Genomic DNA, 14,800 nt, shown 5'->3' on the forward strand with positions numbered 1-14,800 from the left:
TCCTGTTTTGTTTTGGGCTTTGTTTTCTTCCCTTCTCAATGAGGTCTGTGTTTTTCTGATGATTTTAAACTTCTCTCGCTCAGTGATTTCCCATTAAAAGAGGATGGTGCGGGTGCCTCCGCAGGTCACTTCATTACAATATGCCCTGAAAAGGGAAGGGGAGTGGGGATGGAGGAGAGGGAGGTTACATTAGTGGGAAGAAGCAGACTGTGAGGAGATCTGCTTTCTATTTTCTCCTCCAGATTGAATTCATCTGGGTGGAGGGGGGGGGAAGGAGGTTAGTGGAGGGAAGGGCTTTTTTTTTTTTCTTCCAGCATGGTGCAATTTTCCCATAGATTTCTTTAAAGGGCTAGGGGAAGGAGGTAGGCAGAAGCATTTGATAATAACAGCCATTTTACTTGAAAGGGTAAAATCAGAAGCAATTAAGCAAAACTTCCAAGTATTTTGGTGAAACTGTCTGGTGCTTTTCACCGGTGCTTGGAAGGCAAAGAGAAGTTATAATTACATATTGCAAATTGAAATCAGTGAGAAAGCTGCTCCTTGTGTCCTGGGTAATATCTTTACGAGTAGGATTTTCTTGCAGAGTATCTTGCAGAGTAACCGCTCCCCATCCCAATCGCTCATTCAAAATGATGCTCCGGACTGCTAGGTTTACTTTCAAATGGCCACACAGTCGCGCCACCGCTGTCTAAAGTTGTCTACTACCTTTGACTTTTAAAATGACTTTTCAGTAGCTGTCTTTCGGCTCCCTCCCCCTCCTCCCCGACACAAGTTTTTACACTCTACAGAAACAGTGATTAAAGAAAGAGAGTGTGGGTCTGCAGCTTTCCAAAGGACTAAGCAGAAGGAAGGGGTTGAGGGTGTCTTAGGAACTGAGTCAACGCTGCCTCAGGTCATCTCATCTGCCTAGCTCTTTAGTTTCCCCTCCCCCATCCCCATCTGCATCTGCATCCCCTTCTCACTAACGTCCCCCATCACCTTCTCTTCCCTCCCCCTCTTTTCTGAGAAGAGGAGAAGGCTGGGGAGGGCTGGGACTCCGGTAGGAGGAGGAGCTCCCTCTTTGGCCATGAGGTGCGAACGTGAAAAGGAGCTGGATTGGAAGCACAGACCTCATTTCAAAGCTGGTCCTGTACCTCCTAGCAGCCACAACACTACTCAGAAATTCAGTGCCTGCGCACCCTCTCCTTCAACCACTAAACTTCAAGACTTACAAACTCTTACTCAGTTCTTTCTCCCTATCCTCTCTGGGAATAGGGCATTTTCTCCCCACTTTTCTTTTCTCCCCTCCCCCATCCCCATTTCTCCCCTCCCCCACCTTCTTGCTTTGCCCCCTTTCCTCCTCTTTTCTCTCTTTGGAGAATTTCATGCTTCTTTTAGCTGCTTTCTGGGATACAGAGGACCTGTACCTCCCACCACAAACAGCTGAATTCCACTTTTGTGTTTGTTTTTTCTTTTTGATTTTCTTCTGATTTATCTGGGAAGTGTAATGTTTCTGCCTGAGAGAAGGGAAATGAATAGATGCTGGTGAGAACTGAGAGCAGCAGCAGCAGCCGCCCCAGCAGTGACTTCTGTGAAAAGCCGGTAGGACATTACTAGAGGAATCTGATCCAAGAAAGGCTGGAAGACTGCTCCGAGGGGAAAAAAAAAACTCCTCTGATCATTGAGAAAGAAGAAAAGAAGAGGGAAAGCGTTTCACCGCTTCCTTTAACTCTTCTAGTCTCTCTGTCCCATTCTACCGGGATTATGGTTGACTGCAACTCTGGAGAGATGCTGCTGCTGCTTCTGTTTGCCATGGCAGGCATCTTCCTTAGCCAGGTGCCCGGAGCCCAGAGTGCAGCCTGTGAACCTGTGCGTATCCCCCTGTGCAAGTCCCTACCCTGGAACATGACTAAGATGCCTAACCACCTGCACCATAGCACCCAGGCGAATGCCATCTTGGCCATCGAACAATTTGAAGGCCTGCTGGGAACCCGATGCAGCCCAGACCTGCTCTTCTTCCTCTGTGCCATGTATGCTCCTATTTGTACCATTGACTTCCAGCATGAGCCCATCAAGCCTTGCAAGTCTGTGTGTGAGAGAGCTCGGCAGGGGTGTGAGCCTGTCCTCATCAAATACCGCCACTCCTGGCCAGAGAGCTTGGCCTGTGAAGAACTGCCAGTCTACGATAGAGGTGTCTGCATCTCTCCTGAGGCCATAGTCACGGCTGATGGAGCTGGTGAGTGCTGGATCTGTCTTTATCCCTCCTAAGTAACCTTTTCCCTTCTTGGATCCTACTCCACTTCTGGTCCTGGTTCCTTGCCTTCACCCCATCTCACTTTACCTTTCTCCTTTTGATCTAATCTCCTATTTCAGGACAATATTCACACCCTTAATCATTTCTGCTCCCAGCAAGAATCCCTCCTAATCTTGATTCACTACCCTTCCAAACTGATGCCCTCCGATATATGATCTCCCATCCATTCCTTTCATATTACATATCTAATGGACAGTTAAGTAACCCCTCTCTTTCTACCTCTCATAAACTCAGAGGAATGATACTTTACCTATACCAGCAAGCTTCTCCTTTGACTAGGCTGCATTTGTCTTAACATTTCTTTTGGCCTTCTTAATCTTCTACAGCAAAGCCTTCTTCCTAGTTTTCTGGGTAACTTCACTTAATTCACTTTCTGTCTCTTTAGGCAGCATGGAGTTCTAGATAGCATTATGGGTGTGGAGTTAGGAGATCCTAGGTTCCAATCTACCTCTGATACTTACTGGCTATGTAGTGTTGGTACATCTCTGTGTGTTCCTTAAGCAATTCCCTAAGACCCAGCTATTAAGTAAGAAATGAGTTGTGATCTGGGTTCATCGATAAAGTTCCCAACACAGGCTAAAATATAGACCCTCACATATCTAGTTTTGAGAGAAAGCACCTTCTTTTTAACTTTCTCTTGTGATGTTTGGGTAAAACAGAGAACTGGGCTCTTTTCCCCTTGCAGCCACTTTTTATGTAACCTTGCTACAATGCATAGATTGTAACTACAGTGTACTGGCCAAATTCTAATTTGGGCGACTGGCTTTACCTTAAATTCCCTCTCTAGCTTCACTGAGATAAATAGTTCTTCAGTCCATGCTGGAAACAGTTATAAAAAACTACTGTGCACTACTGGTGTATTTCTACTTTTGTCCTGTCTCATTACTAAATCTTTCTTTAAAAAAAATGCATACTTTAAAGTCAACTGGAAGAGTTTTTGGATAATAATAACATATTTATATCGCACTTTAAAATTTGTAAAGAGCTTTATAAAGTCATTTATTATTATGCCCTTACTAAGAATAATCCTATTCTTAATCTTATTCTTCTTTCTCTTCATCTAGTATTCTTACCCTTCCTTCTGCATTCAACATTTACCTCCACAGTCCAAGCAGCCTGACCTTTTTATACTTTTGTTTTATCCTTTCCCTCCAGGCAGCCTAATCCCTTTAATTTCCCATTTGCTTCTATCTTGCCCAGCCCACACTTGTCCATAAAACTTTATTGCAGCTCTATACAGAATGGAATCAATCATTGTTTGCCCATTTACATTTCATTCCAATTGTGCTCTCCATAAGATCTAATATCCTAATGAAACAAATTCACTCTGGTCTGTTTAATCTAATTAAAACCCCCTCCTACCACCTAACCCAGATTTCTAATTTTATTGTTCATCAATTTAAAAAGTAAACTCAGTACTTTAGAGCCCTTAAAAAAACCCCAAAACTTTGCCCTCACATTTCAGATGAACTCTTCATTTCTAAATGCACCTATTTGTTGCCTATTCTGTTACATTTCACTTTAAAAAAAATCTTATTTTCCCCCTTATATCCTTGCCCTCAATATATACCCAACTGTTGATGATTAGGTTATTGTCTTTAGAAAAATTATGGACCATCTTTTACCCTCATTTTGTTGTCCTTTCCTAATTTCTATGCATATTGGCTCACCCAGCCTTAGATAAGCAGGGGAAGAAGAAGGAAATCATAATGTTGCTTTTTGGTGGTAGTACTTATAAAGCTTTGGCTACTGTAGTACTTTTCATAATAACAATATATAAATATATAAATTAAAATTTCTGTGATTCCTGTTCCCTTCCCTCTCCCCACCCCCCTCCTCCACAACCATAGTTCACCATCTTTTATTCTCTTTGAGAGGAAGCTTGGCAGAGTCAAGTCATGCCTCTGGCATACTGGTTTAAGACCCTTGGCAAAGTTGCTTTGTCACTAGTCAGTGCTCCAGGAAGTTCTCTCAGACTGTAAGCCTCAGAGAAGGTACCTTCTTGTTACCTTCACTGGTAACAGGAGTCCTCTCCTGCAATCTCCTTACACCAATGAAATTCCTCTATCCCTCCATCATTATCACCTTTCTGAAACATTTTTTTTTCTCTCTTTGACATGGCAGTGTGGTGTAGGGGAATGGTCACCAAGTTTAAGGTGAGGAGACTGGGGTTTGAATCCTGTCACGGAAATAAATTTCCACATCTGCAAAAAATTGGGCAGTAATAATACTTGTACTATCTACCTTGAATTGTGATTATGGGAAAAGTTTTGTCAGTTTAAAGAGAAATGTAAGTTGTCATTACAGATACTAAACCAAGATTATATAACACAACTAGGCTTTTTTCAACCTAACCTGCTATGTGCTCAAATAGTATATTATAGAGAGGCTGTAGAGAAGACTACAGCAGAATTTGTCTTGGCTTGTCAATCATTTAGAACCCTTTAAAGGCTGGTGTTTCTTTCAGACTGTATTTGAGGACAGGGTGGTGGCAATGGCTCACACTGCAATGTTTTTGTGAACTCTTCCCTCATAGGAGCTGTGGGGCTTTAAAAATGACCTTCTAGAGAGATTGGACCTGAAGTTGGCTTGGCCAGGTCAGGAGCTTCTCAAAGCAATTCCGTTCAATGCTGAAGAGAGGCAGTTTCAGTAAAAGTGCCCCCAAGTTACCTATTTGCTGAGGACCAGACCAAATGTAGCACAATAACCTCATTGAATGATTCCAGGGTGAGATGCATGAAAACATTCTTTCAGTCAATGGGAACCTGATTTCCCAGATTTTTTTTCTCCAAAATGCTATAATATTCATGATTCTTACAGTCTCATCCTCCGTAGAAAAAAAAAGTCTAGAAGGAGAATGAGGAAAAACACAAATACAGGTGTTTGTGTGCATGCCCTTGTGTGTGCAAACACACACACTCAGATGCATTGCAAGGACAAATTCTTTCTTTGAGGATCTCATTGCACTTAACTAGTAAGGCCAGAATCAAGTAACTGAACTTTAATTCTTTTAGAAGTCCCTTTATTTTTGCCTTTAAGATAATATAATGCCTATGTACCATAGATTCTTAGGAAGATAGCTTCCCACCTAGTGATTTGGTATTGAAAGTTCAGCTTTGTCGTTGAATGAAATGAATATTAGTGGTATTCCATCTTGAATATATTTGGAGTCCCTGATATCATTCACATTAACTGCAAGAGGCATATAAATATCTCTTATCTCTTCCTATTTTGCTTTTTTCTTTTTCTGAGGGGAACTTTACAAATTAAATTTGGAGTAGGGTTTGTTTGTTTTAGGTTTTCATTTAATATGTATTTTGAGTTAGCTACTCAACTGAAAAAAAAATTCCTTCACAACAACAACCACAAACACAAACATTCCTACCATTGGAATAAAAAAAAAATTGGTTGTGCTAGTAGGCCAACTCAGATGGGTTTTGGGTGTATATTAGATTATGATTCCTTAAGAAGGGAATGTTCTCATTTGCTGTGGCCCATTGTTAACATTCACTACCATTCTACATTTGTTCAGAAATCACTACGATTTGGGGGCAGCCAGAAAGGAGGTAGGTTAGAAACTTGTGATTTCATCAAGAGGAGAACTTGAGGTATGGAAACTCCTTCCACTTGTTGCCTATTAAGAACTCTTATGTAACTTTTAGTTTTAGAGAATTGAATGAGGCACAGAAAAGGTAGTGACTCCCCTGCAGTCACATTGCCAGTGTGTGTCAGAATAGGGACTTGAATCCAGGTTTTTGTGACTCCAAGACTGATCTTCTATTGTATCAGGGCTGCTTCTCCAAATTATTATGAGAATTAAGTCAATTTCTTCAACAACCGAAGTGGATAAACTACTCTGAGGACTTTTGTGAGGTATGACTCTAGTCATACTTTTAAGTTACCATGTAATGTGCCAGAAGAGATCATTTTTTAGGTAATGAAATGATACAGTGGGAATTTACACCTACAAAGTTGTTTGCCAAGCCTGGCTCTTCAAAAAACCAGGGCTAAGTAATGGTATTCAATATAAATTGGTTGTCTTTGCATCCAGTCAGCTTGGGTTATGATGGTAGGGCACAAGGCAGGGACTGGACTAGTGGGAGGGGTCAAGGGTTAGGTAGATTTAGCTTTTCATGTCTTCTCCTGTGTCCCCAGAACAAAGGGGGAAAGGGGGAGGGGACCTGCTATTGTTAGGATTCTAGTTTTAGGAAGATACTCTTTATATCATGGGCCCAAGACTGAATCTTGCACTGTTGTTAGATGAGAGGCACAGAGAAATTCTAGTCCAGGAAGTTCCCTTATCATTACATGTACTCTGTCTTCAAATTAGCTAAATTAGGAGGTACTTTTAAATAGAAGGTCCCCTGCCAGGACCAGGGCTCTCCTTTACAAAACTATAGCTGCTGCTAAGTGGCAAAGTGGGTAGAGTGCCGGCCCTGGAGTAAAGAGGACCTGAAATGAGACCTGGCCTCAGACCCTTACTAGCCATATGACCCTGTGCAAATCACTTACCCTGTTTGCCTTAGTACCTCATCTATAAAAAGAGCTGGAGAAGAAAATGGCAAACCACCTCAGTATCTGTGAAACCTCAGATGGGGGCTCAGAGAGTTGGACCTGACTGAAACAACTCAATCAATAACAACAGACTACTGACAGAATTGAGTAAACCACACTGAGTTCATCTAGTGACTTAATTCTGGGTCTAGCGAAATTCCCTCTTTATTCCATTACGGGTCCAGTCCAATTCCTATCTTGTGAGAAAACTTTAATTATGGGAATCGTGAGACAATTTTATTGCACTTTTTGAACTTAGCCCTGCACAGCTGGGAAACTGGCCCTCTACTTGTTGCTTAGAGACCCTTAACGAAGGACCTAGGTTATGCTGACCAGAAACCCAGTCAAATCCAAAGATTCATGTGAGGAGTTTTCCCACAGTTATACATCTCAAGCAACCCATGTGTCTTATCTGAAAACTGGCCCCATACTGATCAATCAGTTATTGTTTCCTTGTTCCTTTGATTGAATACAGAAGCTTGGTGGGGAGTGGGACATCTCTTTTTCTGATTTCAGGGAACTGTACCTATTGGCTCTTCCCCTCCCAACTTGGAAAATCCCTAATCTTTCCTTTAATTAGAAATCAGATTACCTCATCTTGTGTCTGGTTTATATCCTGCTAATTGTTTTCTTTTAATGTCTCCCCCTTTATTTGGGGTCCAGGCTAAGCTGAGGAGGCCTGGTCCTGATTTGTTATACATTTGTTATGTAAAGACCAAGAATTGTTTCTGAACTATTCAATTTTTTTTTCAAACAACTAGATGGTATGGTGGATAGAAATCTGGGCCTGGAGCCAGGAAGATGTGAGTTTACATGGGACCCTCAGACACTTATTGGATGTGTGACCTTGGGCAAGTCACTTAACCTCTGCCTCATTTCTTATGAAACTGGGATAATAATAGTACCTGTTTCCTAAGATTGTTGTAAGGATCAAATAAGGTAATATTTATAAAAGTACCTACCACAACACTTGGCACACAGGAAGCACTTAACAGATGTTTATTCCCTTCCCTAAATGCTTATTTCCCCTCTCTCCTTTTTCAGAGACTTGTGATTTCACTGGTATGAGAGAGTCCACAAAGGAAACTCCAACCAATATAGATGGGCTCATACTCTGTAATGTATAGTTTTGGAGAGTTTTCTGGGGTGCAGAGAGTTTGAGCAACTTGCCCAGGGTCACAGAGCTAGTAGGTCTTATAGCTATGATTTAAACCCGAGTCTTGCTCATTCAAGGCTACTTCTCCATTGCTTATTCACTGCCTCTTCATTAAACTTAGACATTGTAATTTTAAAAGCACACAAATCAGATTCAGGACAGCTGGTGGCACAGTGGATAAAGTACTGGGCCTAGAGTCAGGAAGACCCAAGTTAAAATCCTGCCACAGATACTTACTAGCAGTGTGACCCTAGGCAAGTCGCTTAACTTCTCAGATTCCTCAACTGAAAAGTGGAGCTAATAATAGAACCTCCCTCCTAGGATTATTGTGAGGATCAAATGATATAATATTTGGGGGCATTAGGGGAAAGTGCTTGGTATAACATATGGCCAATAGTAGGCGTTACGTAAATGCATATTCCCATCCGCAGATTAGTTTGCTTTTGGCAGTCCATGTAATGATTTACATACTTCTTAGTTTGCAACTATAAGAAGCACCCGCCCTGGTTCTCGATATGTCTAGTCTTTGTCTTCATACTAGATGTTTCCTCATAGTTGGCATTTATATAGCATTGTAAGGTTTGCAAAGTGCTTTGCAAATATGATCTCATTTGATCCGTAGATTCTGTTATCCCCATTTTAAAATTGAAGAAACTGAGGTTAACTTAACTGAGGTAAAATGACTTTCCCAGGGTCACACAGCTAGTAAATGTCTGAGGCTACATTTGAATTCAGGTCTTGATGACTTTAGGTCTAGTGCTGTGCCCATTGCACCAGCTAGCTGCCTCTTACGCCAAGGACCATTTAGTGTTACCTATTTTGGAAAATAGCCTTTCTTAGAACCTAAACTTTACAGGCTAGAAAAAAAATCAAGACTATCTCCAAAATGACAAAACTGGTCACTTCAATTTAACACAGAGAATCTTTAAAACCTACCACTAACTGAAAAATGATTCACAATGGTAGGATTGGCATGAAATTTCTTGCAGTCAAACACTTATTCTAGGGCTGTCTGTGTAAGTGATTCATTCTTCCCATTTAGTGCATAGATTCGGTGAAAAATTCAACCAAACCACATGTTTGTTGTCATATAGATAAGACTACAAGCTGGATCTGAATTTTTCTCTTTTAATCAGGTGTGTTGGTATAATCTGCATCTGTTTAGAAACATGCCTCACCGTTGAAATGTGAATGGAAAGGCAGATCTCATTTTTGTTTTAGAACTAACAATTTGAATATTACTTTATGAAGATAGGTATGAATCTCAGATTCAAAAGATCCCTTAAAGGCAGTTTGCTTAATCTCAGAAACATTGAAACAAAGTGTGCAAAAACATGTATGGTATGCTGATATTTAATAAAGATTTACATAGCACACTCACTGGGTTTGCCAAAGGTTCTTTACTCATTTGTCCATTGGGTTTGGCTTTCTTGACCACCATAAATTATGTAACTAAAACTCTTGCTCAAGTGATTAGTCAGGGTCTTACCAATCTTGGCAGAACCTAAGGGAAGCAAACTTTCACATGTAGGAACTGCAGTGGAATCATTTCTCTACTCTACGAAGAACAGAGAGCCTTTTCTTTAGCTCCAGTCTACAAATATTTGAGGGAATAAATACCAAGAAGGAAGAATTACTTACTGTAATACACAAGGTTGTAAAGGGGGAAATGGGATGATCTAAAGAAATGGAAAATTTAAGACTCAAGAGAAAAATTGACTTTATTATTTCTCCTTTTGAGAAATTATAAATTACTTTGGATGTAATTGAAATTGTAGAAATTGTAAATTACTTTGGATGACATAAAGGGAAAATAATTGTTAATATTCTGTATCAGGATGATGTGTTCGGTTTTATTTATAGGTAATTCTTTGCACAGGCTGCTAAATTAAGAGAAAGGGAGACCTTAGAGATCTAGATCCCTCCTTTGACAGATGAGAAAACTGAGGCCTATAGAGGTAAACGAACTTGCTCAGGTTTACAGAAGTACTAAATAGAAGTGGGATTTGAACTCAGGACCTCTGACTCCAGTACCCCACATAGTTGTACCCTAAAACCATTTTAATCTGGGACTGAGAAGCAGTCGGGAACAGTGGAGCCTGGTAAGAAATGAAATTTCATTCATGAAGATATCAGCTCCATTCTAATAATGAATTAAAACAGTTTTTTCAGTTGTGTCTGACTCGTTGTGATCTCATTTGGGGTTTTCTTGGCAAAGATTGCCATTTCCTTTTCCAGCTCATTTTACAGTTGAGGAAACTGAGGCAATTAGGGGTTAAGTGACTTGCCTAGGGTCACACAGCTAGCAAGTATTTGAGGCCAGATTTGAACTTGGGAAGATGAATCTTCCTGACTTCAGGCCTGGCGCTCTTATCTACTGCACCACCTGGCTGCCTTCAATTATAACCTATATTTACTCATGTCTGTGTGTTGTAGCCCCCAGTAGAAGGTAAGTTCAGAAAAAAGGAATTGCTTTTGTTTTGTCTTTGTCTCTTCCATGCCTAGCACAAAGTAGGCACTTAGTAACACGTTCGTTGAATCTAGCGTCTCAGAATCTTCATTCAAGGGCCAAAGCTTCCCCGTTCCTCCAACCTGCTGATGTACTCCTTCCTCACCAACTTATTTTCTATTTACTTTGCCATGTTTGTGCTGAATCCCTCCCTCCTCCCTAGGGTGTAAGCTCCTTAAGGAAATGGACTTTTGTTTTTGTCTTTGTACTCCCAGATTCTTGGACAGTATGCTTCAAACATAGGAGTCATTTATAAATGTTTGCTGTATTTAATTGTCCCTTTTCAATCATAGGGGACAAAAGTCAGTTCTCATTCATTTGTGCCAAGGGGAACAGAGCAACATCCTTGATGGTTCAAAAGGATAGTTAATCCTAAACTCATGCATGTTGGGGTTTGAAAGAAAGTTGTGTGTTTTTGTTCTTTGGGGTTTTCCCCTCCTTTTTTTTTATCCCCAGCACTTAGCACAGTTCCTAGCCCATAGCAGGTGCTCGATAAATGTTTTTTGACTGACTATTTACATTTGAATATAAGCATTTCTGATGTTGGAAGAAGCATCTCCCCTTTCCCATTTGTAATTTTTTTTAATGAGAATATATACACAAGATAAGCAGGAGTGAATGGATTGTAATTACATTATCTTCTCCCACCCGCAAAAAACACCAAAAAAACCAAACCCACCCTCTTCTGAATATCCCTATTTCCCTGTAAAGCACCACCATCCTTCTTGGCTTCCAGGTTCTCAACTTCCTAATCCTTGACTCCTCTCTTAGTTGAAACTTTATTCTTCAAAGTTGCCAGTGATCTCTTCATTGCCAAGTTTTATGGCCTTTCCGTCTCTAATATTTCTGATCTTTCTGCAGCATTTGACAGTAGTGATCATCCTTTCTTTCTGTACTTACTCTCTTTTTTCTGCTCTCACTTGGGTCATGTTCTACTTGCCTGACCTTCCAAATCTCCTTTTCTGGATCAACATCTATATCACACACTGTACATGTGGGTGTGTCCCAAGGCTCGGTTCTAGGCCTTCTCTTTGCACATTCTCTCATTTTTAGTGATTTATACCCAGATCTATCTATCTTTCTACCTATCTACCTATCTATCCCTAATCTTTCTCTTGAGCTCTAGACCCACAATATGTAGTGCTTATTTGTAAGTGATTCTCATAGATTTTTCAAATGCAATATGTCTACAAGAGAATTCATTCTCTTCCCCTCTTCTGAACTTCTTAATTTCTGTTGAGGGTACCACCATTCTTCCCATCACTCAGCTATTCAACTTTGGCCCTATCCTTGACTCCTTTCACCCCCTCACCCCACATATCCAATCAGTCCCAAATCTTGTAATTTCTACTTTCACAACATCTTTCACATAAGTCACCTTCTGCACTGACATGGCTACCACCATAGTTCAGTAATTTATCATCTCTCACTTGGATTATTGCAATAGACTTCTAATTGGTCTCCATGCCTCAAGTCTCTCCTCACTACAATCCTTTCACCACACAGCTACCAAAATGATTTTCCTAAATCTCAGGTCTAGCCGTGTCACTTTACTACTCAATAAATTCTAGTGGTTCCTCATTGACTTTGGTATCAATGATTATTTTACCATATTATCCTTTTAAGATTTAAATGTCATTTATCTCATGAGGCACATAATTATTACTCAAGTAATATATGCATATATTTTATAAGAAAGTAAATAGATACATATTGAGGTCATATACAAAAATTTTTACTGATGGGGTGAACAATAAAAAATTTGGTGATCATTGTCTAGATCAGATATGTCAAATGTGGTGGATGGCTTGTAGGAATCAGATTAAAATGTTTTTGGGAAATATTTAACAAAATAAATAAAAATACAGTAGAACATAGATAATGTTAATAGGTAGTTTTCTAAATCATATTGTGGCTTGCAGAGATACTTATTTAGGCTTTAGTGGCCCTGTTTCCACTTGAATTTGACATCAGTAGTCTAGATTACACATTCCACAACTTTCTTTTTCACCTTTTGCCGACAGTGAACTGAATCACCTCTCAGAGAAATCCAAGACACCAGAGACAAGGAGAGCTGACCTTTCCTAAACTTGTTTATTCAATACCTTCCTCAGGAAAGGTGGATAATTATTTTGGCTTCAAATCCTTTTTCTTCCAATTCCTTCTGGGACAGGGTAAACAAGATATTGTTTACAGCTAGGCCTCTTTGATTCTAATAATGAATCCCACAAAATGGTCATATCATTTGAATTCTCACTGCATATTTTTACTGAGCTAGAACCAAGACATCAGAATGAGAATTGCATTATTTTCCAAAACTCAAAGCTGAGGTGAATTTATACTAGTTTAAAAAAATATATGCTTTCTTGGCTGTAATGAAATGATAATTTTAATTTAACAAATAAATAGAAATGTTAAAAATCAAGTAAATAAATACATAGATACAATTTTAATGGAACTCATTGTTATAGATCTAGAAAATGTAGGCACTCAGTCTGAGCATGCATTACCCTTAATTATTGCATATAAAAATGTCATTACAAAACTTAAAAGTACTATATAGGCATCAATATTTTTGTTGTTTTTTATTTCACTGGACCTACCACTTTCTTTGGTGTCAGGAACTCTTAGGGAAGGTCTGGTAGGGTGGTGGTGGAAGGAACAGGCATTTATTAAGAGTTTACTATGTGCCAGGCACTGTGCCTAGAGCCTTATAAATATATCCTTCATCCATTTGATCATGTGAACTCCAAGTAAGGAAATTTCCTGTGCCAATGCAAAGAGACAACTGCTCTTCGACATACAGTCTTACAGAGTCACCTCGGGCACTAAGCAGTTAAATAACTTGCCCAGGGTCACACAACCAGTAGCTATCAAAGGCAGCACTTGAACTCAGATCTTCCCTACCTCAAGACCCAAGTATCTCAACTGAGGTCAATTTGTTGCCTTATATATTAATGTTAGTTGCTGTCATTTTAAAATTTTTAATAAGAAGAGATCTACAGCAGTCCTAGAGATAGCCTCATGCGTTGGCAAGAGCACTGGACTTAAGAATTAGAAAACCTGGGTGTGAGTGTTATCTTCCACACTTGCTAGCCACTTCACATTGGACAAGTTCCTTAAACTTTCAGAGCCTCACTTTCCTCATTGTTAAGATAACAATAAGAATAACTAATATTTATATAGCACTTACTCTCTGTCAGGCGCTGCACTAAGCATTTTTTTTCCAATTATTACCTCATTTGATTCTTAGAACCACACTGGGAGGTAGATTATTATTTTCCTCATTTTACAGATGAGAAAACTGAGGCAATGAGGGGGTAAGTGATTTGCCCTGGGTCACAGCTATTAAGTTTCTGAGGCTGGATTTGAACTCAGGTCTCCTGACTCCAGGCCCAGTTTTCTATCCACTGTACCACCTAACTGCTCCTAGGATAATAGTATTTCTACCATCTCTCTGATAAGGTTCTTATGAGATATGTACTACAAACTTTTAATTGAACATTATCATTACTCTTCCAGCAACATCCCTTTAAGAAAGTACCTGATAGCTAGTCATAGTAGGGCATTTCTATAATCCCTGATATTACGGGGAGGTTGAGGCTGCTGGATCACTTGAGCTCAGGAGTTCTGAACTGCAGTGGGGCTAACACTGATCACTTGATCTGCTTGAAGTCTGGCACCAAAATGGTGAATCTTCAGGGGTAGGGGGACCATCAGGTTGCTCAAGGAGGGAGAGACTAGCTCAGATCAGTAATGGAACAGTTCAAAACATGTGTGTCCATCAGCACTTGGGGCTTGGGTTATGATGGCTGCTATAGCCGTTGTAGCCTGGGTTACATGGGAGAATGAAGGAACCAAGGAAGAAGGAAAGAATCTAACCCAGTAAGCCATAGTGGGGGTCAAACTTATACTACAGAACAGTGCCTTACACATTAATCAATATTTGTGGCTTAATATCAACATTCTGAAAACAAATATACTAATAATTCTTTATATGTTTTGTGAATCAATTTCAGATTTTCCTATGGATTCTAGCAATGGAAACTGTAGAGGTGCCAGCAGTGGTGAGTACCTTATCTATCAATAACTTGCATTCTGAGTCTATTTATTTTTCTTTTAATTAATAACATAAAAAAATAATAAGTAAATTCCTTTTTTTTGCAAAAAGTTATTTTTATTGAAGCTGACAATATATTGTGTGAAATGGCAAAGAGTTTGTTAACCTTGCAGCTCTGGGCTTGAGTAGTCTGAGACCAAGTCTATGGTAGATTGGGGGTGGGGGTTT

The 14,800-nt window shown here is 39.8% G+C and overlaps 1 protein-coding gene across 1 annotated transcript in view; it reads left to right on the top strand.

The window, feature by feature from the left end:
* The first annotated feature begins 1,061 nt into the window (after window positions 1-1,061).
* The window catches only part of FRZB (frizzled related protein), a 57,946-nt gene continuing 44,207 nt past the window's right edge, over window positions 1,062-14,800 (top strand). The window contains exons 1-2 of the mRNA XM_021006413.1: window positions 1,062-2,215; window positions 14,532-14,579. Coding sequence (XP_020862072.1) covers window positions 1,744-2,215; window positions 14,532-14,579 — 520 coding nt within the window. The 5' untranslated portion in view covers window positions 1,062-1,743. The remainder of the gene's footprint in view (window positions 2,216-14,531; window positions 14,580-14,800) is intronic.

Source organism: Phascolarctos cinereus, unplaced genomic scaffold (genome assembly GCF_003287225.1).
Source record: "Phascolarctos cinereus isolate Bilbo 61053 unplaced genomic scaffold, phaCin_HiC Scaffold_726;HRSCAF=1367, whole genome shotgun sequence".
NCBI lineage: Eukaryota > Metazoa > Chordata > Mammalia > Diprotodontia > Phascolarctidae > Phascolarctos > Phascolarctos cinereus.